The following is a 21,826-nucleotide window of genomic DNA, read 5'->3' as shown; positions in this document are numbered from 1 at the left end:
GAATCAACAAGTAAACCAATGAACTAAATCCAGCCTGCAAGTAGGCTAAGAATGGCTTTGTATTTTTAAAAGGTGTGAAGAAACAAAGCAACAAAACAAAGAATATGCAACAGGGACTTTATGTGGCCCACAAAGCCAAAAAGATTTACCATGTGGTGACCTCTTTGCTACTAGACTTATCAAGACCCAAACTTCTCAAGCAAGAAGCACAACTGCCTACTTGCATTCAGATGGCCCGATTTACAATGGCATCAACTTTATGATGGTGCAAAAGCAATACCCATTCAGCAGAAACTGTACTTCGAGTACTCAAGCAATCATTTTTGTTTTGTTTTTCACTTTCAGTATTCAATAAAGTTCATGAGATACTCAACACTTTATGATAAAACAGACTGTCAGATGACTGCCCAATGTAGGCTAATATAAGAGTTCTGAGCACAATTAAGGTAGGCTAGGCGAAGCTATGATATTCAATAGGTTAAGTGTATTAAATGCATTTTTGATAACAATATTTTGTTTGTTTTTTGTTTTTTTTGAGACAGAGTCTCAATCTGTTCCCCAGGATGGAGTGCAGTGGTATGATCTTGGCTCACTGCAACCTCCATCTCCCAGGTTTAAGCAATTCTTGTGCCTCAGCCTCCTGAGTAGCTGGAATTACAAGTGCCTGCCACCACATTATTTTTTATATTTTTAGTAGAGACAGGGTTTTGCCATATTGCCCAGGCTGGTCTCGAACTCCTGGCCTCAAGTGATCGCCCACCTCACCTTCCCAAAGTTCTGGGAACACAGGCATGAGCCACCACGGCTAAAAACATTTTCAACTTATAATGGGCTTATCAGGATGTAACTCTATGGTAAGCCTAGGAGCATCCATACTCAACCAAAGCTCTTTAACACAGTAAGTATTAAGACAGAAGAGAGAGGCCAGGCAGAGTAGTCAACACTGGGAAAAACACTATGGCTTTTGTCCAGGTTAGCACTAAAATATGGCTTCCCGGGTGTTCCTGGGATGTCTTCCTTAACTGCTTATCTAACAGTACAATTTTTAAAGTTTGTTTGCCTTTCCTCAGAAGATACCCAACTAAACAATCAAACTAACAGTTTGAATGATGTTGGATTAGGAAGAGTTGGAAAGGTGGGCAAGCAGAAGTACAAGAGAAGAAAATGAACTAAATAAACCAAATCCCTTTGATATGTATTAAACTTTAACATTCACTATTGATTAAACTAAGCACTACACAATATAAGACACAGCTATAAAATGGAAAGCTTGGACAGGTGTGGTGGCTCATACCTCTAATCCTAGCACTTTGGGAGGCTGAGATGGGAGGATTACTTGAGGCCAGGAGTTCAAGACCAGCCTGGTCAACACAGTGAGACCCCATCTCTATTTTATTTATTTTTTGAGATGGAAGTCTCGCTCCGTGGCCCAGACCGCAGTGCAATGGCACCAATCTTTCTCACTGCAACAGCTGCCTCCCAGGTTCAAGCAATTCTCCTGTTTCAGCCTCCCGAGTAGCTGGGATTACAGGTATGTGCCACCACATCCAGCTAATTTTTGTGTTTTTAGTAGAGACAGGGTTTCACCATGTTGGCCAGGCTGGTCTTGAACTCCTGACCTCAGGTGATCCACCCGCCTCGGCCTCCCAAAATGCTGGGATTATGGGTGTCAGCCCCCATCTCTATTTAAAAAAAAAAAAAAAAGGCTTAATTACCCGAGGGATCATTTCCGGTTGTCTGATCCTGAATTTTTCCTTGTTGCTTTAAAATAAAGATGAAAAACATGTTGTTATTTCTCAATCCCATTTCCCAATGACATACCTGCCATTACTCAGGTACTCTGAACTCTGCTTCTATTTCAATATAATCAGCAGTAAGCCCTTCAGGAAATACTTTCTACCTTTTATCTCAGTAGCACCCTAATTTCAGCCTGAATTTTTCCATCCTCACCGGTATAAACTGCAGATCTTTGGTGTTTTTTTCTCCACTAAGACCAGATAACTCAGTCCAGAATCACAGGCTTTTGAACTAGAACATCACATAGGTTTTTTCTTTTGAGAGGGAGTCTTGCCCAGGATGGAGTGCAGTGATGCAATCTCGGCTCACTGCAACCTCTGCCTCCTGGGTTCAAGCAATTCTCCTGCCTCAGCCTCCCGAGTAGCTGGGATTACAGGCGTCCACCACCATGCCCGGCTAATTTTTGTATTTTTTGTGGATACAGGGTTTCACCACGTTGGCCAGGCTGGTCTCGAACTCCTAACCTCAGGTGATCCGCCCAACTCAGCCTCCCAAAGTGCTAGAATTATAGGTGTGAGCCACCACGCCTGGCCTGTCTGGGATTACAGATGTGAGCCACCACACCTGGCCTTTTTTTTTTTTTTTTTTTTTTTTGAGACAGAGTCTCACTCTGTCGCCCAGGCTGGAATGCAGTGGTGTGCTCGGCTCACTACAACCTCTGCCTCCTGGGTTCAAGTGATTCTCCTGCCTCACCCTCCTGAGTAGTTGGGATTACAGCATGCACCACCACACCCAGCTAATTTTTGTATTTTTAGTAGAGACATGGTGTCACTATGTTGGCCAGGCTGGTATCAAACTCCTGACCTCAAGTGATCCACCCACCTCAGTCTCCCAAAGTGCTGGGGTTACAGATGTGAGCCACCACACCGGCCCACATAGGTTTCTATACTTCCAATACTATTGCTGGATTTCACTAAAGAATAGTACACTACAAATCAAAGCCACCTGAAAGGCTCTTAGTAACCTGGCCTTCTGCGTGTGGTAGATTAGCCTGAAGTCTCCACTGGCTGACTATCCTTATTCAGCATCTGTCCCACTTCCACTTTCTTTTTTTTTTTTTTTTAAGATACAGTCTCGCTCTTGTTGCCCAAGCTGGAGTGCAGTGATGCGATCTTGGCTCACTGCAACCTCTGCCCTCCAGGTTCAAACGATTCTCCTGCCTCAGCCTCCCAAGTAGCTGGGATTACAGGCACCTGCCACCACACCCGGCTAATTTTTTGTATTTTTAGTGGAGACAGGGTTTCACCACGTTTGCCAAGCTGGTCTCGAACTCCTGACCTCAGGTGATCCACCCGCCTCAACCTCCCAAAGTGCCACATCCATTTTCCATTATTCCCATTCACATACTCTAGCTAAACTGAGCAAATGTTTGTTCCCTGTACATTCTCATCGTACCCATCCTTCAAGGCCTATTACAAAAATGACCTCCTTCATGAAGTTTCCTGATCTATTTCTGCTCTCCCACCCACCAGACAGAACTACTCTCCCTATGAGCTTCCTTACAGCACTGGACCAGAGCTTCTGTGGCACTCACCAACACGTAACTGGTAAAATTCATGTATCACCTCTTCTGTTACACCTTCCCTATAAGCTTGAATGGGGGAGTATTCACTAATGATTCCTCTGCATACAGCTCAAAACAGCAGACTGCTCTTACACAAAACATCCGCATATATGGCAGCAATAAGCATGAAAGAAACAGCAGGTATCCACAGCATAAGTTTTGTTTTTAAAGCCCTTGATATTACGCACTCCACATTATAAACTTTTTCAGTTACAGGTGCTTTACCTTGGGGAAGCATCAAATAATGTTGCCAAGGCATCACTGTTCATGATCTGGGCATTATTACCCACTATACATCAATACAACACTCACGTCTTTTTGTAGGTTTTTTCATAAGTGGGATGTACCAAATCCTCATCTTCAGGTTCTTCTGGAACCTCACAATTTCTATTCAGAAAAATCACATAGGAATAACATGTCACCAGCGCCTATTCATACACTGTGAACAGTACTTTCCGTCTTTCCAAAAAGGGTACTACCAACTCTATGGTACCTGAACTGTGGGTCAGGGTTATTGGAGCAATACCATTTTTCAGGAAGTTGATCCATCCCATCAGGTAATTTCCGCCACTTTAGACAGGCATCACACTGAACCCATGTCTGATCAGGACGCTTCCTGTCCCAAAACAAGAACAAAATATTAACACAGAAATATGGACTCTAAATACTTCATCAGATGTTCCACATCATTTCTACCACAAGATGCCGTTATTTAATTCCTTTCCTAAAAATTATGACATAACTCTTTCAAAATTAGGCTGGGTGCGATGGCTTATGCCTATAATCCCAGGAGTTAGAGACCAGCCTGGACAACATGGTGAAACCCTGTCTCTACAAAAAAACACAAAGATTAACTGGGCATGGTAATGCACACCTGTGGTCCCTGCTACTTGGGAGGCTGAGGTGGGAGGATTGCTTGAGCCCAGGAGGCAGAGGTTGCAAAATCATGCTACTGACCTCCAGCCTAGGCTACAGAGTAAGACCCTGTCAAAAAAAAAAAAAGGAGAGGAAAGGAAAGGAAAAGAAAAGAGAAAAGGCAAGGCAAGGCACGGTAGCTCATGCCTATAATTTGGGAGTCTAAAGCAGGAGGGCTGCTTGGGCCCAAGAGTTTGGGACCAGCCTGGGCAACACAGTGAGACCCTGTCTCTACAAGATATTTTTTAGAAATACATTTTAAAAGCAACTATTTTGAGCTGGGTGTGGTGGCATACACCTTAGTCTCAGACACTCAGGAGGCTGAGGTTGGAGAATCGCTTGAGCACAGGAGTATGAGGCCAGGCTGGGCAACATAGTGAGACCCCATCTCTCAAAAAATAAGACACAACCATTTCGGTTACCTTCAAAAGATTAAAAGTCACAAGCCAATTTGAACAATGTGACTTATGTCTTAATAGCATTAAATTTTTATTATAACTTAATATTTCAAATGCCTTGCCCTGAACTTTATGTTTAGTGTCTACAATGTTAAATCTACAATATATTGTATTTATTAGCATAATAAATCACTTAAGTCCAGAAAACAGAATTCTGTTGTTATAATTTAAGTAACTTTAAATAAGACACTTTTGCCCTCTTATTTCTGAATAACTAAAATTAGTATACTTTTAGTTTACAAAATGCTTTCATATTTTTCTCATTTAAAAATCAAGGCTGGGCGCAGTGGCTCATGCCTGTAATCCCAGCACTTTGGGAGGCTGACGCGGGTGGATCATGAGGTCAGGAGATCGAGACTACCCTGGCTAACACAGTGAAACCCCATCTCTACTAAAAATACAAAAAATTAGCCGTGCGTGGTGGCGGGTTCCTGTAGTCCCAGCTATTCAGGAGGCTGAGGCAAGAGAATTGTATGAACCCAGGAGGCAGAGCTTGCAGTGAGCCAAGATTGCGCCACTGCACTCCAGCCTGGGCGACAGAGTGAGCCTCCACCTCAAAAAAAAAAAAGAAAAATCACAATAATTCCTGTAAAGAACTTGTATATATTCTTTTATTTTTTAAATTATTTTTTGCTTCTACTTTATTTATTTATTTTTTTAAGAGACAGGTCTTACCACGTTGCCCAGCCTGGTCTCCAACTCCTGAGTTCAAGCAATCCTTCTGCCTTGGCCTCCCAAAGTGCTGGGATTACAGGCGTGACCCACTGGATACAGCCTATGTAGACTTATTTTACATATGAAAACTTCACCTTAATGTCAATAGCTTTTTAAATCTAGTTTTATTTCATTTAATTTATTTTTTTTGAGACAGAGTTTCACTCTTTTCGCCCAGGCTGGAGTGCAATGGTGCAATCTCGGCTCATTGCAACCTCTGCCTCCCGGGTTCAAGCTATTCTCCTGCCTCAGCCTCCCAAGTAGCTGGGACTACAGGTGTGTGCCACTATGCCTGGCTACTTTTTGTATTTTCAGTAGAGACGGGGTTTCACCATGTTGATCAGGTGGGTCTCAAACTCTAGACCTCAAGTGATCCGCCTGCCGCGGTTGGCCTCCCAAAGTGCTGGGATTACAGATGTGAGCCAGCGTACCTGGCCTGCTTTTTAAATCTAGCTTTGAAAAAGCATTTAGATATTTATAAACAACTTCAAAACAGGATGAGCGCGGTGGCTCACGCCTGTAATCCCAGCACTTTGGGAGGCCAAGGCAGGCAGATCACCTGAGGTCAGGAGTTCAAGACCAGCCTGGCCAACATGGTGAAACTCTGTCTCTACTAAAAATACAAACATTAGCCAGGCGTGGTGGCACACGCCTGTAGTCCCAGCTCCTCGGAAGGCTGAGGCAGGAGAATTGCTTGAACCCGGGAGGTGGAGGTTGCAGTGAGCTGAGATTGCGCCACTGCACTTCAGCCTGGGTGACAGAGTGAGACTCCATTTCAAAAAAAAAAAACCCAACCAACCAACCAAACAAATCCAAAACTTCAAAACAATCTAGAGGTTTACAAAGCATAACTTTATACTTTATAAACTCCTTGTCTCAGGAAATTACCACTGTTAATTTTTAAAATACTAGCAGAAATTTTCTATGCTTATAAAGTATGCATGTGTATACTGACACATTAAAAAAATACTAGCTGGGCACGGTGGCTCATGCCTATAATCCCAGCACTTTGGGTGGGAGGATCACCTGAACCCAGGACATTGAGACCAGCCTGGGCAACACAGGGAGACCCCACCTGTATAAAACTTTTTTTAAATATAAAAAAATTGAAAAGTACGATGGGAAGTCGATACACTGAGCTGCATCTTTCTTGTTTTTCATTATATGTCTTGGTTATCTTTGTAATAATGTATAAATTATGAATAATATGTATAATGTATAAATTATGTATAATAATGTGTAAAGAACACACAGATAACACACAGACATTGTTCATTCATTCATTTATAGGACTGTTATCCTGTGATGTGTTACTAAGTGACTGTCAGGCATATTATTTAATTCATATAATTCGAGGAGGCAAATGCTCTTAATGTTCCCATTTTATACACAAGAAAATGGAGGCTTACAAGAGGCCAAGTAATATGTTCAATGTCACATGGCTACTTAAGCAGAATGAGAATATGAACTCAAGTTCGGTTTCAGCCCCATCATCCTAATGATATACTATACCAGTGTTTTTCAAACTATTATATAATCCATCCATAGCATCTTAAAATGAAATAACATTAACATGCATCACATATGGGTAAACATTGTTTTATGGATGTTTTGTGTGCATGTATACAGGTTTACATTCTATTCACTGATTTTGCAGTGTGCTAATTCATGTTGCAGAATTTATTCCTATGAGTTACAGTCCTAAGTTTGTGAAACATTGTACAATCCCTTTACTCTCTAATACCACATCTTGATATCTAAGTGAAATGATATGTTTTAAAAATGTACTTACTGTATATCTTCAACTGGCAAATTTAGAGGATATTCTGTATTTTTCTTCACTTTCATTTCATTCCAGTAATCATTCAGCTTTTCTCCTAGTGCTGTTATTGTAAGTCTTAAAAAGTAAATCATAAAATCAATTCAAGAAAAATATTCTTTTCAAACATAAGATAAATCATAAATAATCTAGTAATGAGTACACAGACACTGTGAAGAGAAAAAACTCCAAAACATATAGTTAATAAAGAACATTCAAGGTATAGGTGACCCTTGAACAACACAGGTTTGAACTGCACTCATACACAATTCTTTCAATAAATTATAAAATTTTTTAGAGAGTTATAACAATTTGAAAAAAACTTCCAAGAACTGCATTGCCCAGAAATATCCAAAAAATTAAGAATAAGTTAGATATGTCATGAACGCATAAAACATGCAAATACTAGTCTATTTTATAATTTACTACCATAAAATATACACAAAGCTATTTAAAAAGTTAAAATTTATCAAGACTTAAGCATATACAGACTGTAGGTGGTTTCATCTGCAGTCAAGAGAAATGTAAACAAAGATGCAGTCTTAAATTATAACTGCATAAGATTAATTATATACATACAATACTATTATAGTAATTTCATAGCCACCTCCTGTTGCTATTTTGATGGGCTCAAGTTTTTTATTTGCTTCAAGTGCCTTATGACATGCTTATCTCCATGTAAGCATCTCCAAGAAATTTTATATTGCAGTAAAAATCGTTTAGTGCAATACTGTAAACCTTGAAAAACACCACAGGACCCACACGAACTGCCACCAGTGATGCCAGTTGTTTTCCCAAGAAGCAAAGTCATAATATAAGAAAAAGTATAAATTGCTTGATATGTAGGTTGAGGCGCCTGAGTAGCTGGGGCCACAGGCACTCGCCACCACACCTGGCTAATTTTTTTTTTTTTTTCATTTTTTGTAGAGACAGGGTATTGCTGTTTTGCCCAGGCTGCTCTCGAACTCCTGGCCTCAAGCTATTCTTGTCTCAGCCTCCCAAAGTGCTGGGATTACAGGGATGAGCCACCATGCCCAGCCTGTTTGAACAGGTTTTTAATGCAAACAAAAGTACTCTATTCTGGGAAAAAATGCCACGAAGAACACTTATTAGCAAAAAAGAGGAGCATAAACCAGGATTTAAGTCCAAGAACGGACAGGCTAACCCTACTGCTTTGTGCAAATGTAGTCAGGTTTATGATCAGGACTGCCATTATCTATAAAGATGCTAACCCTTAAGCCTTGAAGAGAAAAGACAAACACCAGCTGCCAGTCTTTTGGTTGCACAAATAGAAGGCCTGGATGAGAAATTCTTTTTCTGACTGGGTCTATTGATGCTTTGTTCCTGAAGTCAGGAATTAACTTGCCAGTAAAGGACTGCCTTTTACAGTTCTTTTGATATTGGACAAGGTACCCTGGCCACCCATAACCCCATGACTTCAACACCAAAGGCATCCAAGTGGTCTACTTGTCCCGAAACACAATGTCTCTAATTCAGCCTCTAGATAACAAGGAGGGTCATAAGACCTTTAAGGCTCATTACACACAGCAAGTCTACAGAAAAGATGGTTAACGCTGTGGAAGACAATTCCGACAGAGAAAACATCATGAAAGTCTAGAATAACGATACCACTGAAGATGCCATTATTAGTACAGAAAAAGCTGTGAAAGAAATCAAGCTCAAAACAATAAATTCCTGCTATGTCCACATGTTGTGCATGACTTCACAGTATTTACAAGATAGCCAGTTGAGGAAATCATCAGAGAGATTGTGGATATACAGGAAAAAAAAGGTAGAGGGCAAAAAGTTTCAAGATATGGATGTTGCAGGAATTCAAGAGCAGACAGACACCACACCTGAGGAAATCAACTGAAGCCTACTTGATGGAGATGAGTGTTTCTGAACCAGTGTTAGACAGTGAGGAAGAAGACAGAAGAAGCAGTGCCCAGACAACAAACTGACATTAGACAATCCGGCAGTTGGGTTCCAATTATTCAAGACTGCTTTTGATTTCTTTTACAACATGGACACTTCTATGATACAGGCACTGAAACTGAAGCAGACAGTGTAAGAAGGATTGGTACTGTACAGAGATATTTTTATGAAAATAAAAATGCACTGGGCACAGTGGCTCACGCCTGTAATCCCAGCACTTTGGAAGACAGAGGCGGGAGGATCACAAGGTCAGGAGTTCAAGACCAGCGTGGCCAATATGGGGAAACCCCATCTCTACTAAACATACAAAAATTAGCCGGGCGTGATGGCGTGTGCCTGTAGTCCCAACTACTCAGGAGGCTGAGGCAGAAGAATCGCTTGAACCTGGGAGGCGGAGGTTGCAGTGAGCCAAGATGTGGGCAACAGAGCGAGACTCCATCTCAAAAAAAAAAAAAAAAAGAAAGAAAACAAAAATGGAAATAAGTTAGACAGAAATTACAGTGTATAAAAATTAAACTGAGTGTGCCTGCCTCTCCTTCCACCTCTTCTCGTGCCACGGCAAAACCAATCCCCCTTCTTCCTCAGCCTACTCAACACGAAGACTACGAGGATGAAGACATATGAACCACTTCCACTTAATGAACAGTAAATATATTTTCTCTTCCTTATGATTTTGTTTTTGGTTTTCTTCTTTTTTTTTTTTTTTTTTTTTTTTTGAGACAGGGTCTCACTCTGTCACCCAGTCTAGGGTGCAATGGCGTGACTTAGGCTCACTGCAACCTCCACCTCCTGGGTTCAAGTGCTTCTCCTGCCTCAGTCTCCAAAGTAGCTGGGATTACAAGTGCCCACCACCATGCCCGGCTAATTTTTTTATTTTTAGTAGAGATGGGACCAGGAGTGGTGGCTCACATCTGTAATCCCAGCACTTTGGGAGGCCGAGGTGGCCGGATCACCTGAGGTCAGGAGTTAGAGACCACCCTGGCCAACGTGGCAAAACTCTGTCTTTACTAAAAAAAAAAAAAAAAAAAAAAAATACAAAAATTAGCCGGGCTTGGTGGCAGGCGCCTGTAATCCCAGCTACTTGGGAGGCTGAGATAGGGAGAATTGCTTGAACCCAGGAGGCGGAGGTTGCAATGAGCTGAGATTGCACCACTGCACTCCAGACTGGATGACAGAGCAAGACTCCATCTCAGAAAAAAATAAATAAAATAGTAGAGATGGGGTTTCACCATGTTAGCCAGGCTGGTCTCGAACTCCTAATCTCAAGTGATCTACCCACATCAGCCTCCCAAAGTGCTGGGATTGTGGTTCCCTGGTGGTCTAGTGGCTAGGATTCAGTGCTTTCCAAAGGGCTGGGATTATAGGTGTGAGCCACCGCACCGGCCTGAGCCATGGCACCCGGCCATGATTTTTTTTTTTTTTTTGAGACAGAGTCTCTCTCTGTCACCAAACTGGAATGTAGTGGCTCAATCTCAGCTCACTGCAACCTCCGACTCCCTGGTTCAAGCAATTCTCCTGCCTCTGCCTCCTGAGTAGCTGGGATTACAGCCACACGCCACCAAGCCCAGCTAATTTTTGTATTTTTAGTAGAGACGGGGTTTCACCATGTTAGCCAGGATGGTCTCGATCTCCTGACCTCGTGATCCGCCCACCTCGGCCTCCTAAAGTGCTGGGATTACAGGCGTGAGCCACCATGCCCGGCCTATGATTTTCTAATAACATTTTTTCATTAGCTTATTTTAAGAATACAGTACATATTTAACATATGAAATACATGTTAATAGATGGTTTTTTTTTTAAGAGAAAAGGTCTTGCTCTGTCACCCTGGCTGGAAAACAGTGGCACTATCACAGCTCACTGCAGCTTCAAACTCCTAGGCTCACATGATCATTCTGCCTCGAGCATCCTGAGTAGCTGGGACTACAGATGTGTGCCACCATTCCCAGCTTAATCAACTATTTATGTTATCAGTAAGGCTTCCATTCAACAGCAGGCTCTTAAGGTTCTGGGGAGTTATATGTGGATCTTTGACTGAGGGGTAGTCAGTCCCCCTAATCCCTGCGCTGTTCAAGGGTCAATGGTACTTAACATTGTCAACTACTGGTACAAGCTGAACATCCCAAATCCAAAAATCCAAATTGCTCCAAATCTGAAACTTTTTGAGTGCCAACATGATACCCAAAGGAAATGCTCATGAAAGCACCTTGGATTTCCGATTTTCAGATTTGCGATGCTCAACCAGTAGGTATAATGCAAACATTCCAAAATACAAAAAAACTCCAAACCAAAACACTTCCAGTCTCAAAGATTTCAGATAAGGATACTCAACCTGTAATAGAGCTTTATGTCTTCCTTTTCAACCCACCCCCCCACCTTTTTTTTTGGCCTTATTACATTAGTTATTTCCTCAAGAATATTTAGTGAATAGCTGGTATCCTTAACTCTCCCACCCTTCTAAGGAAAGCTATCAATTGTTCCCCATTAGTAATGTAGCTTGCCGTGTGTGTGTAAATACTCTGTTATTATGCCCTTTGATTCACAGTTTTTGTAGGTGTTCCTTTTAAAAATAATCGCAAGTGCTTTTTCTCTATGTATATGACCATAAGAGCTTTCTCTTATTAAACATCAATATGATGAACTATACTCATTTCTTACATTAAAACCACCCATGTTGTCTTAGAACACAACCCACTTGGTTTTAATGTTATTATTCTTTTAGCATGTACTGGATGGTATTTACCAATATTTTAATTAAGACTTTTAATTCTATGATAAGAGACTGACATAAATTTCCTTTCCTGTACTCTTGAGCTTACTAACAAGGTTATGTGGCTTCATAAAACCTTTGACTACTGTGAACAGTGCTGCAATAAACATGAGAGTGCAGGTATCTCTTCAAATATACTGATTTTCTTTCTTTTAGATATATATCCAGCCATGTGATTGTTCAATCATATGGTAATTCTATTATTAGTTTACTTGAGGAAACTCCATCCTATTCTCCATAGCAACTATACTAATTTACTTTCCCACTAATAGCGTACGAGGGTTCCCCTTTCTCCACATCCTTGTCAGCATCCATTAACGAATAAATGAATAAAAAAACTATGGTACATACACACAATGGAATATTATCCAACCACAAAAATGCTGTCATTTGTAATGACATGGATGTAAATGGATATACCTGGAGGACATTACGTTAAGTGAAGTCAGGTATAGAAAGACAAATATCTCATGTTCTCATTCATATCTGAGAGCTAAAAAATACTGACCTCAGGACATGGGACAGGTAGTGGGGAGAGGGAAATAAAGAGGGGCTGGCTAATGAGTACAAAAATACAGTTAACTAGAAGGAATAAGATACAGTATTTGGTACCACAATAGGACAACTGGGCCGGGCGTGGTGGCTCACACCCATAATCCCACCATTTTGGGAGGCCAAGGCAGGTGGATCACAAGGTCAAGAGATCAAGACCATCCTGATCAAAATAGTAAACCCCATCTCTACCAAAAATACAGAAAATTAGCTGGGCATGGTGGTGCATGCCTGCAGTCCCAGCTACTCGGGAGGCTGAGGCAGGAGAATCACTTGAATCCCAGAGGCAGAGGTTGCAATAAGCTAAGACCTGGGGGCCACTGCACTCCAGCCTAGTGACAGAGTAAGACTCAGTCTCAAAAAAAAGAGGACAACCGTAGTTAACAATAACATCTTATATATATATTTCAAAGTAACTAGAAGAGTAAAATTGGAATGTTCCTAACACAAAACAAGGCAACTGCTTGAGGTGATGAATATCCCAATAACCCTGACTTGATCATTACATGTTGTATGCTTGAATCAAAATATCACATGTATTCCATACAAATGAACTATTATGTATTGTTTTAAATAGTTTTTTTAAATAAAAAGACTGATGCCACTTCTTCCTTAAATGTCTGAATTTAGTATGTGGGAAGTTTTCTAAAAAGTGATTCAATTTCAAAGGAGTGTGTCCACGTCATCTAAAATGGAGAAAATTTATTTGTGCTATCTGCTTAATGTTTCATGTCTGGAGGCTCTGTAGTAATTTCTTCTTTTTCATTTCTAATATTGATGATTTGCATTTTCTACTCCTTTTCCTTAATCAGTCTTGACAAATGCTTATAGACTTTATTAGTCCTACCAAAGAACCGAAATTTTTTTTTTTTTTTTTTGAGGCAGGGTGTCTTCTGTCACCAGCACGGGAATGCAGTGACACAATCACGGCTCATTGCAGCCTCAATCTCCTGAGCTCAAGTGATCCTCCCACCTCATTTTTTTATTTTCTGTAGAGATAAGCTCCCACTGTGTTGCCCAGGCTGGTCTCAAACTCCTCGGCTCAAGCGATCCTCCTGCATTGGCCTACTAAAGTGCTGGGATTACAGGTGTAAGCCACTGTACGTGGTCTTTTTTTTCCTGAGACGGGATCTCACTCTGTCATCAGGTTGGAGTACAGTGGCGCCATCTTGGCTCACTGCACACTCCACCTTCCCAGGCTCAAATGATCCTCCCACCTCAGCCTCCTGAGTAGCTGGGACCACAGACACATGCCACCACACCTTGCTAATTTTTTGTATTTTTGGTAGAGACAGGATTTTGCCATGTTGCCCACGCTGGTCTCAACCTTCTGAGCTCAAGCAATTTGTCCACCTTTGGGCCCCCTTAGTGCTAAGATTACAGGAAAGAGCCACCGCACCTGGCTGACTTTTTTGATTCAGTCAGTTACCAATTTATTGTTTCTAGGCTCCAAATCCAGCCCAAGTTCTGGTACTCTGTTACTATTTTGCTAGGGCCCAGTGACCTCCCAGAGGAGCTTCGGCTGTGCCCATCAGGCCATGCTTTGCCCACCAGCAGTCTTCTGCTAGCTCCAACAACATAAGGCTCCCTCTACAGACCAGCTCCAACCTATCCACACACCCTATGTCAACCAGAGACCACGTCTATAGGCCAGCATTGGCCAGGCACTCTATTTACCTATTTAAATTATTGACTTCTTTTTAAAGTTTATTTTCAAAATACTTGCATAACTTCTCTTAAGCTAAATGTTTTGCCACCTTGTGGATTTTTATTTTAATTACAAAATTATAATTACATTATCGAACGTTAAGAAAATGGGTAGGTAAGGGACTTACATAGAAAACTAATATAACCATCTTCCATTCTAGGAATTGTAACCTACGCCATCACAAGTAATATATTCAAACCTTTCTTTACTAATAAGGTATTTCTGAGATTCACAGAAAATATAGAGTAGTTCCTGCTTTCTTGGTAATCCATTTCCTAGGAACCTCAGTCAATAATTTAAATAGGTAACATACCTGTACTCATTAGTATAGTCGAAATCTTGTTTATTATGAGTTGGCTTAAGGAAATTACACTCTATAATTCCAACCACTCCAACACCCATGTTGTTTGCCTGAAAAAATAAAATGAAATCAGCATTTTAAGCATAAGACATGATGCTCAAAATAATTACCCTTAAAGAATTATAGTTTGTATATTTTTCTATATTTTATCTTGTATGATTCTCATCACATTTATTTTTATTTTTATTTGTTTTTATTTTTTGAGACAGAGTCTCATTTGGTCACCCAGGCTGGAGTACAGTGGCATGATCTTGGCTCACTGCAAGAACCAAGAGACCTCCCAAGCTCAAGTGACTCTCATTGCCTCAGCCTCCCGAGTAGCTGGAAGTACAGGCGTGCACCACCAAACCCAGCTAATTTTTGTTTTTAGCAGAGACAGGGTTTCACCATGGCTAGTCTCCAACTCCTGACCTCAAGCAATCCACCAGCCTCGGCCTCCCAAAGTGCTGGCATTACAGGCATGAGCCACCGTGTCCGGCCAATTCTCATCAAATTTAGACTGAAAAAAACACTGGTAGGTGATTTATATTCCTGGGAGTTAATTTCTAAATACACTAGAGCCTTCCTCAAAAACCCTTTGATTGTTGACAAGTATCAATTTAGACAAGTATTAACATCCCCAATGTTATACAAGAGAAAAAGGACTACCTGCCAGGGGCGATGGCTCACGCCTGTAATCCCAACACTTTGGGAAGCTGAGGTGGGCAGATCACCTGAGGTCAGGAGTTCAAGAACAGCCTGGCCAACATGGTGAAATCCCATCTCTACTAAAAATACAAAAAATTAGCCAGGTGTGGTGGCATGCACCTGTAATCCCAGCTACTCAGGAGGCTGAGGCAAGAGAATTGCTTCAACCTGTGAGGCGGAGGTTGCAGTGAGCCGAGATCGTACCATTGCACTCCAGCCTGGGCAACAAGAGTGAAACTCCATCTTTCAAAAAGACAAAAAAAAAGAAAAGAGGACTACCTCTACTAGGATACAATTTCTTAGAGAACAGAAACCACAAATAATTCATCCTGATCTTGTAGTGACTAGCCTTTCAGTGTAGGCTCTGAAAGGCAATATTCCATATGTTTGTGAGATAAAAGTTAAAGTCATTTACCCAAAGTTAGGTATCCAGTTGCTAACAATGAAGTAAAAATCTAGGTTGGTTAAATTAGTTATTTTTTAAATCTGCTAGCTAAAACGTTGAACTCAAAGTATATGAGTCATCTTCTGATTATCTACGTGTGACTAACAAGTATATTTTGTTCATGATTGTAGCTATACTTCTTAGCCTATGAAGAAAAAAGTAAAATGTGTAACTCATAAAATGAAAATTTTTATAAACCCAACTATAGACCAAACCATACAACTAATCCTAATTCTGCTCTATTAAAAACCATCAGGTTCACCATTTCAGACTATTTTTAAACTACAGTAATAACAATATCCTTCAATTTGTGGTTCTTATCCATCTTCCTTCCAGCCTTATCCCGTCTCTCTCATTCCTCTGTTCTCCACTTAAAATATGGTCCAGCCACATCAAATTACTCCCTTTATGATGTCATACTCTCAGAAGCCTCTTTCTCTGCCTTTGCACATGTTGTCTCTGCCTGGAAAGCCCTTCCAGACTTTGCAGCACAGTGAAATCAACTGAGACTCATTTCAATCAACACTTTCTCTAAGAAGCCTTTTCTGATACTTCCAAGGATGTTCCACAGTCCCCTCACAAAACTGAGCTTTGAGGGCATGCTCTGTATTTTACCAACTTTTTATGCTGAGCACCCAGCACAGCAAATCACAATGGGTATCTGATACTTATTTAATGTTTACCGAATCCACAGAATGCAAATACTAGGCCCAGTCCATCATCTGGTAAAGACAAACATTGTAATTTAGCTGTAACAGCCTATCTTTACAAGGTCGAGCTTAACTAGGAAATATGTACAGTGCAAATTTAACTCGGTTGGGAAAATGGGCTATATATCTTGGTTAAGTCAGATTCATAGGTGATAAAAAGAAAAAAATTTACATTCTGTGGTAGACATAAAGTTCATTTACTTCTGCAAATATGCTATATTTGGGCTCATGCCATGTAAAGTAGGTGAAGCAGAGTCAGAACCCCTGTTAAGTGGTATTCAAGGTGAATCCGTATTGGTATACTGTGTAGATCTCACATCATTCTACAAAAAACTCAGAATAAAGTAAGACAAAGAATTATCACTAAAATCTTAAAAATATGCAATGGATCCATATCCAAATGCAGTCAAATGATGTGTTTGTGTCTGAGATCCACGCTGTTATGTCTTAAGCAACTTGCTTCATCTATTTGTTATTTGCCCCAATTTCTTTGTTTTTTTTTTTTTAAGAGACAGGGTCTCACTCTGTTAAAACAGCCCAGGCTGGAGTACAGGGGCAAAAATCACAGCTCAGTGCAGCCTCAAACTCCAGGGCTCAAGCACTCTCCCACCTCAGCCGCCCAAATAACTAAGACTACAAGGACGTACAATCACACCTGGCTAATTTGTTTTTGTTTTGTAGAGACGATTTTTTTTTGTTTGTTTGTTTGTTTGAGATAGGACCTCACCCTGTTGCCTAGACTGAAAAGCAGAGGCACAATTTTGGCTCACTACAGCCTCAACTTCTTGGGCTCAAGCAATCCTCCCACCTCAGCCTCCTGGTAGCTGGGACCACAGGCATGCACCACCAGGCCCAGCTAATTTTTGTATTTTTTTGTACAGACAGGGTTTTGCCCCATTGCCCAGGCTGGTCTTGAACTCCTGGGCTCAAGCAATCCCCCGGCCTAGACCTCTCAAATATGCTGGGATTACAGGTGTGAGGCACCGTACTCAGCTGAGGTAGAGACTTGGTATGTTGCCCAAGCTGGTCTTGAAGCACTGGCCTCAAGCAATCCTCCTACCTCAGCCACACGAAGCACTAGGATTACAGGAATGAGCCACTGTGTCTGGTCCCCAACTTCCTTATGCATAAAATAGGGATAAAAGAAATATTCTGTCCCCACCTCAGGGCTGTTCAGGATCAAATACAAAATTAATATACTAGGCCGAGCGCATTGCCTCAGGCCTGTAATCTGAGCACACTGAGAAGCCAACGTGGGTGGATCACTTGAGTTCAGGAGTTTGAGGCCAGCCTGGTCGACATGGTAAAGCCGTCTCTACTAAAAATACAAAATTTGGCCTGGCATAGCGGCACACGCCAGTAGTCCCAGCTACTTGGGAGGCTAAGGCCCGAGAATCGCTTGAACCAGGGAGGTGGAGGTTGCAGTGAGCTGAGATCACACCACTGCACTCCAGCCTGGGTGACAGAGTGAGACTCCATCTCAAAAAATAAACAAACAAATAAATAAATAAAAGAAATTAAGGTGCTGGCATGCACCTGTAGTCACAGCTACTCAGGAGGCTAAGGTGCGAGGATCACTTGAGCCTGGGAGTCAGAGGTTGCAGTGAGCCAAAATTGTGCCACTGCACTCCAGCCAGGTAGAGTCTCTCAAAAAATAAAAATAAAGCCGGGCACGGTGGCTCACACCTGTAATCCCAGCACTTTGGGAGACCGAGGCAGGTGGATCACCTGAGGTCAGGAGTTTGGGACAAGCCTGGACAACATGGTGAAACCTCGTCTCTACTAAAAATACAAAACAATTGGCCGAGTGCGGTGGCACACGCTTGCAATCCCAGAACTTTGGGAGGCTGAGGCAGGTGGATCACCAGGTCAGGAGATCAAGACCATGCTGGCTGACACACTGAAACCTCATCTCTACTAAAAATACAAAAATTAGCCGGGCGTGGCGGCACGTGCCTGTAGTCCCAGCTACTTGGAAGGCTGAGGCAGGAGAATTGCTTGAACCCAGAAGGCGGAGGCTGCAGTGAGCCGAGATATCGCCACTGCACTCCAGCCTGGGCGACAGAGCAAGGCTCTGTCTCAAAAAAAAAACAAAAAACAAAAAAAACCAGGCGTGGTGGCATGCACCTGTAGTCCCAGCTACTTGGGAGGCTGAGGCAGCAGAATCACTTGAACCCAGAAGGTGAATATGGCCGTGAGTTTAGCCAAGATTGTGCCACTGCACTGAAGCCTGGGCAAGAGTCAGACTCCGTCTCAAAAAAAAGGAAGGGAAAAGGAAAGGAGAGGGCAGGGCAGGGGAGAGGAAGGGAGGGGAAGGGAGGGGAGTTAATAAAAGTTCAAATACCACAGTGTTATTTTTTACAAATTTACATTAAAAAGCTACAGGCAAAAGGTACAATAAAATTATTTAACATTTGACTCAAGAGCATATATTATCCTAACTTTTGTGGAAAATAGACATTTTCTTTTCAAATAAAAAATAAAGCTTACCCTTAACTGACATCCAACTTTTTCATAAGCTTTGATGAGTCTATTTCTGTGATACATCATTATCCCATAATGATCTTTATTTCTGCAGTTGAATCCAAAGGTAATTCTCACTGTTTTAGACTTAAAATATTAAGGTAAATTTTGAACACAACACCTCACTCAGTTCAAATCATCCTTTCTATTTCATTATTTGGTAAGTCCAAAAGCACACAAAGGAGGGCAAAGCTAGAGCAGACTAGAATCCCTATCAGCATATAAGGGGAAAGGGGCAAAAGAGAATACACCTGACTAACATATCTCTATAAGGAATCAGAAAAAGGATACTAAAAATTTTGGTCGATAAACATCACGTTCGATGTAGGCAAGACTCTTCGAAACCAGCTGTGTCTTCACTTTCTGTCCACGTAGGATGATCTGCATTCTTGGCTTTAGATATAATATGCTGCAATAAGCCTGGAAAATAACATAATAAGAAGTTAGTATCTACAGGTTTGCTCACCATTACTTAGACATGGATTTACACAGAAGCTCTCCTATTAACTTGATAAAAGATCAATTAACTCTTCAATAAAATAGGCTATAAAGCTGTATGTTATTCTGATTTGGTTATTTTTCATTAAAAATAAGCTCAATATACCGCAGCCAGTAAAAATGACTTGCAGAATACAATCAACTGATCTATATAGACACTGATGTATTTATTACTAAGTGAAAAAGATTACAAAACAGCACGTATGGTATGATCACATTTTAATTTTTAAAAATGTATATATGTACAAAAACGTACATTTTCTGATTTTTCTGTCAAGTATGGAGGCAGAGGCTGCAGCGAGCCGAGATCACACCACTGCACTCCAGTGTGGGGGACAGAGGGAGACTCCCCCACCTCAAAAAAAAAAGATTCAACACAAAACTAAAACTTAAACGCTTCTCCTACTTTTCCTGACTCTTGATTTCAAAGGAAGTGGTGCTATGCGTCATTTAAAAAACACTGTATTTGGTAGTGTACTAAAACCATACCATCTTCTCTGGCTGCCTCTGAACCTGTTTCATACTTGAATAAGACTTTTTCAACACTAGGAACACATTAGGATACATCAAGGAACAGTAAATATCTGCTATTTACTATTTTAGTAAATAGTAATACTACTATTTACTATTACTATTACTAATAATGTAATTGCTAAGACCTTAGCAAAAATTACATGAAAAATTTGTAAATGACAAATACATCCACAGCTTGGGATTAAAGAATAATACCAACACAAGAAATAAAGCAAAAAGTGGCTAGGCAAGGTGGCTCATTCCTGTAATCCTAGCACTTTGGGAGGCCGAGGCGGGCGGATCACGAGGTCAGGAGTTCAAGAGAAGCCTGGCTAACATAGTGAAACCCTGTCTCTACTAAAAATACAAAAATTAGCCAGGCAGGGTGGTGCATGCTTGTAGTCCTGGCTACTCAGGAGGCTGTGCCAGAAGAATCGCTTGAACCCAGGAGCCGGAGGTTGTGGTGAGCCGAGATCACACCACTGCACTCCAGCCTGGGCAACAGAGTGAGACTCTGTCTCAAAAAAAAAAAAAAAAAAAAGAAAGCAAAAAGTTAGTATCACATGTCTTATCAAAACAACTAAAAAACTTGATATTTGCCGGGCACAGTGGTTCACACCTGTAATCCCAACACTCTGTGAGGCCGAAGCAGGCAGATCACCTGAGGTTGGGAGTTCGAGACCAGTCTGGCCAACATGGTGAAACCTTGTCTCTACTAAAAACGCAAAATTAGCCGGGCATGGTGGCGCATGCCTGTATCCCAGCTAGTTGGGAGGCTGTGGCAGAAGAATCCCTTGAACCCAGGAGGTGGAGGCTGTGGTGAGCCAAGATCATGCCACTGCACTCCAGCCTGGGCAACAAGAACAAAACTCCGTCTCAAACAAACAAACAAAAAACCTTGATATTAATTTATCGACATTATTATATCAAGGTATTAATTTCTCCAATCTTTTTTTATTTTTATTTTTTGAGACGGAGTTTCGCTCTTGTTGCCCAGGCTGGAGTGTAATGGTGCGGTCTTGGCTCACCACAACCTCCGCCTCTCGGGTTCAAGGGATTCTCCTGCCTCAGCCTCCCAAGCTGCTGGGATCACAGGCTCCTGCAACCGTGCCCAGCTAATTTTTCTATTTTTAGTAGAGACAGGATTTCACCATGTTGGCCAGGCTAGTCTCCAACTCCTGACCTCAGGTGATCCACCCGTCTCTGCCTCACAAAGTGCTGGGATTACATGTGTGAGCCACTGTGCCTAGCCCATTTCTTTTAATCTTAAACAGATACTCATTTTGACCAGGTGCAGAGGCTCACACCTGTAATCCCAGCACTTTGGGAGGCTGAAGCAGGTGGATCACTTGAGACCAAGAGTTTGAGATCAGCCTGGATAACATGGTGAAACGTTGTCTCTACCAAAAATACAAAAAAACAGCCGGGTGTGGTGGCACACGCCTGCAGTCCCAGCTACTCAGGAGGCTAAGGTGGAAGGACTGCTTGGGGCCAGGAGGCAGAGGCTGCAGTGAGCTGAGATCTCACCGCTGCACTCCAGCCTGGGTGAGAGAGTGACACCCAAAGACCTAATCTCCAAAAAGAAAAACAAAAAACAAAAACCTCATTTCTAAAGGGAAAATCCTAGAGGCATTTATCACAAAATTATATTAATGTACCTTATCTAACTATAGTCTATAATTTATTGCTTTAGGAGGACAATTAAGGTATGTATTCTAGAATATGTTAAATTTTTGTGTGTGTGTGATGGCGTCTCACTCTGTCACCTAGGCTGGAGTGCAGTGGTACAATCTCTGCTCACTGCAACCTCCGTGCCCCCCACTGCCCCACCTCCAGGTTCAAGCGACTCTCCTGCCTCAG

General features: G+C 41.6%; 1 protein-coding gene across 2 annotated transcripts in view; it reads right to left on the bottom strand.

Moving 5' to 3' along the window:
- Positions 1–21,826, bottom strand: part of MORC3 (MORC family CW-type zinc finger 3) — a 56,299-nt gene that overhangs the window by 12,588 nt on the left and 21,885 nt on the right. For both annotated transcript variants that reach the window (XM_055373999.2, XM_055374000.2), the window contains exons 7-13: positions 19,247–19,375; positions 18,923–19,042; positions 14,543–14,640; positions 7,241–7,345; positions 3,855–3,977; positions 3,674–3,748; positions 1,716–1,761 (exon numbers count right to left, since the gene is read on the bottom strand). In XM_055373999.2, coding sequence (XP_055229974.1) covers positions 1,716–1,761; positions 3,674–3,748; positions 3,855–3,977; positions 7,241–7,345; positions 14,543–14,640; positions 18,923–19,042; positions 19,247–19,375 — 696 coding nt within the window. The remainder of the gene's footprint in view (positions 1–1,715; positions 1,762–3,673; positions 3,749–3,854; positions 3,978–7,240; positions 7,346–14,542; positions 14,641–18,922; positions 19,043–19,246; positions 19,376–21,826) is intronic.

The sequence above is a fragment of the Gorilla gorilla genome, chromosome 22 (assembly GCF_029281585.2).
Source record: "Gorilla gorilla gorilla isolate KB3781 chromosome 22, NHGRI_mGorGor1-v2.1_pri, whole genome shotgun sequence".
Taxonomy (NCBI): domain Eukaryota; kingdom Metazoa; phylum Chordata; class Mammalia; order Primates; family Hominidae; genus Gorilla; species Gorilla gorilla.
The sequence above is the reverse complement of the archived record's forward strand: the minus strand, read 5'-3'. Positions and strand labels throughout refer to the sequence as shown.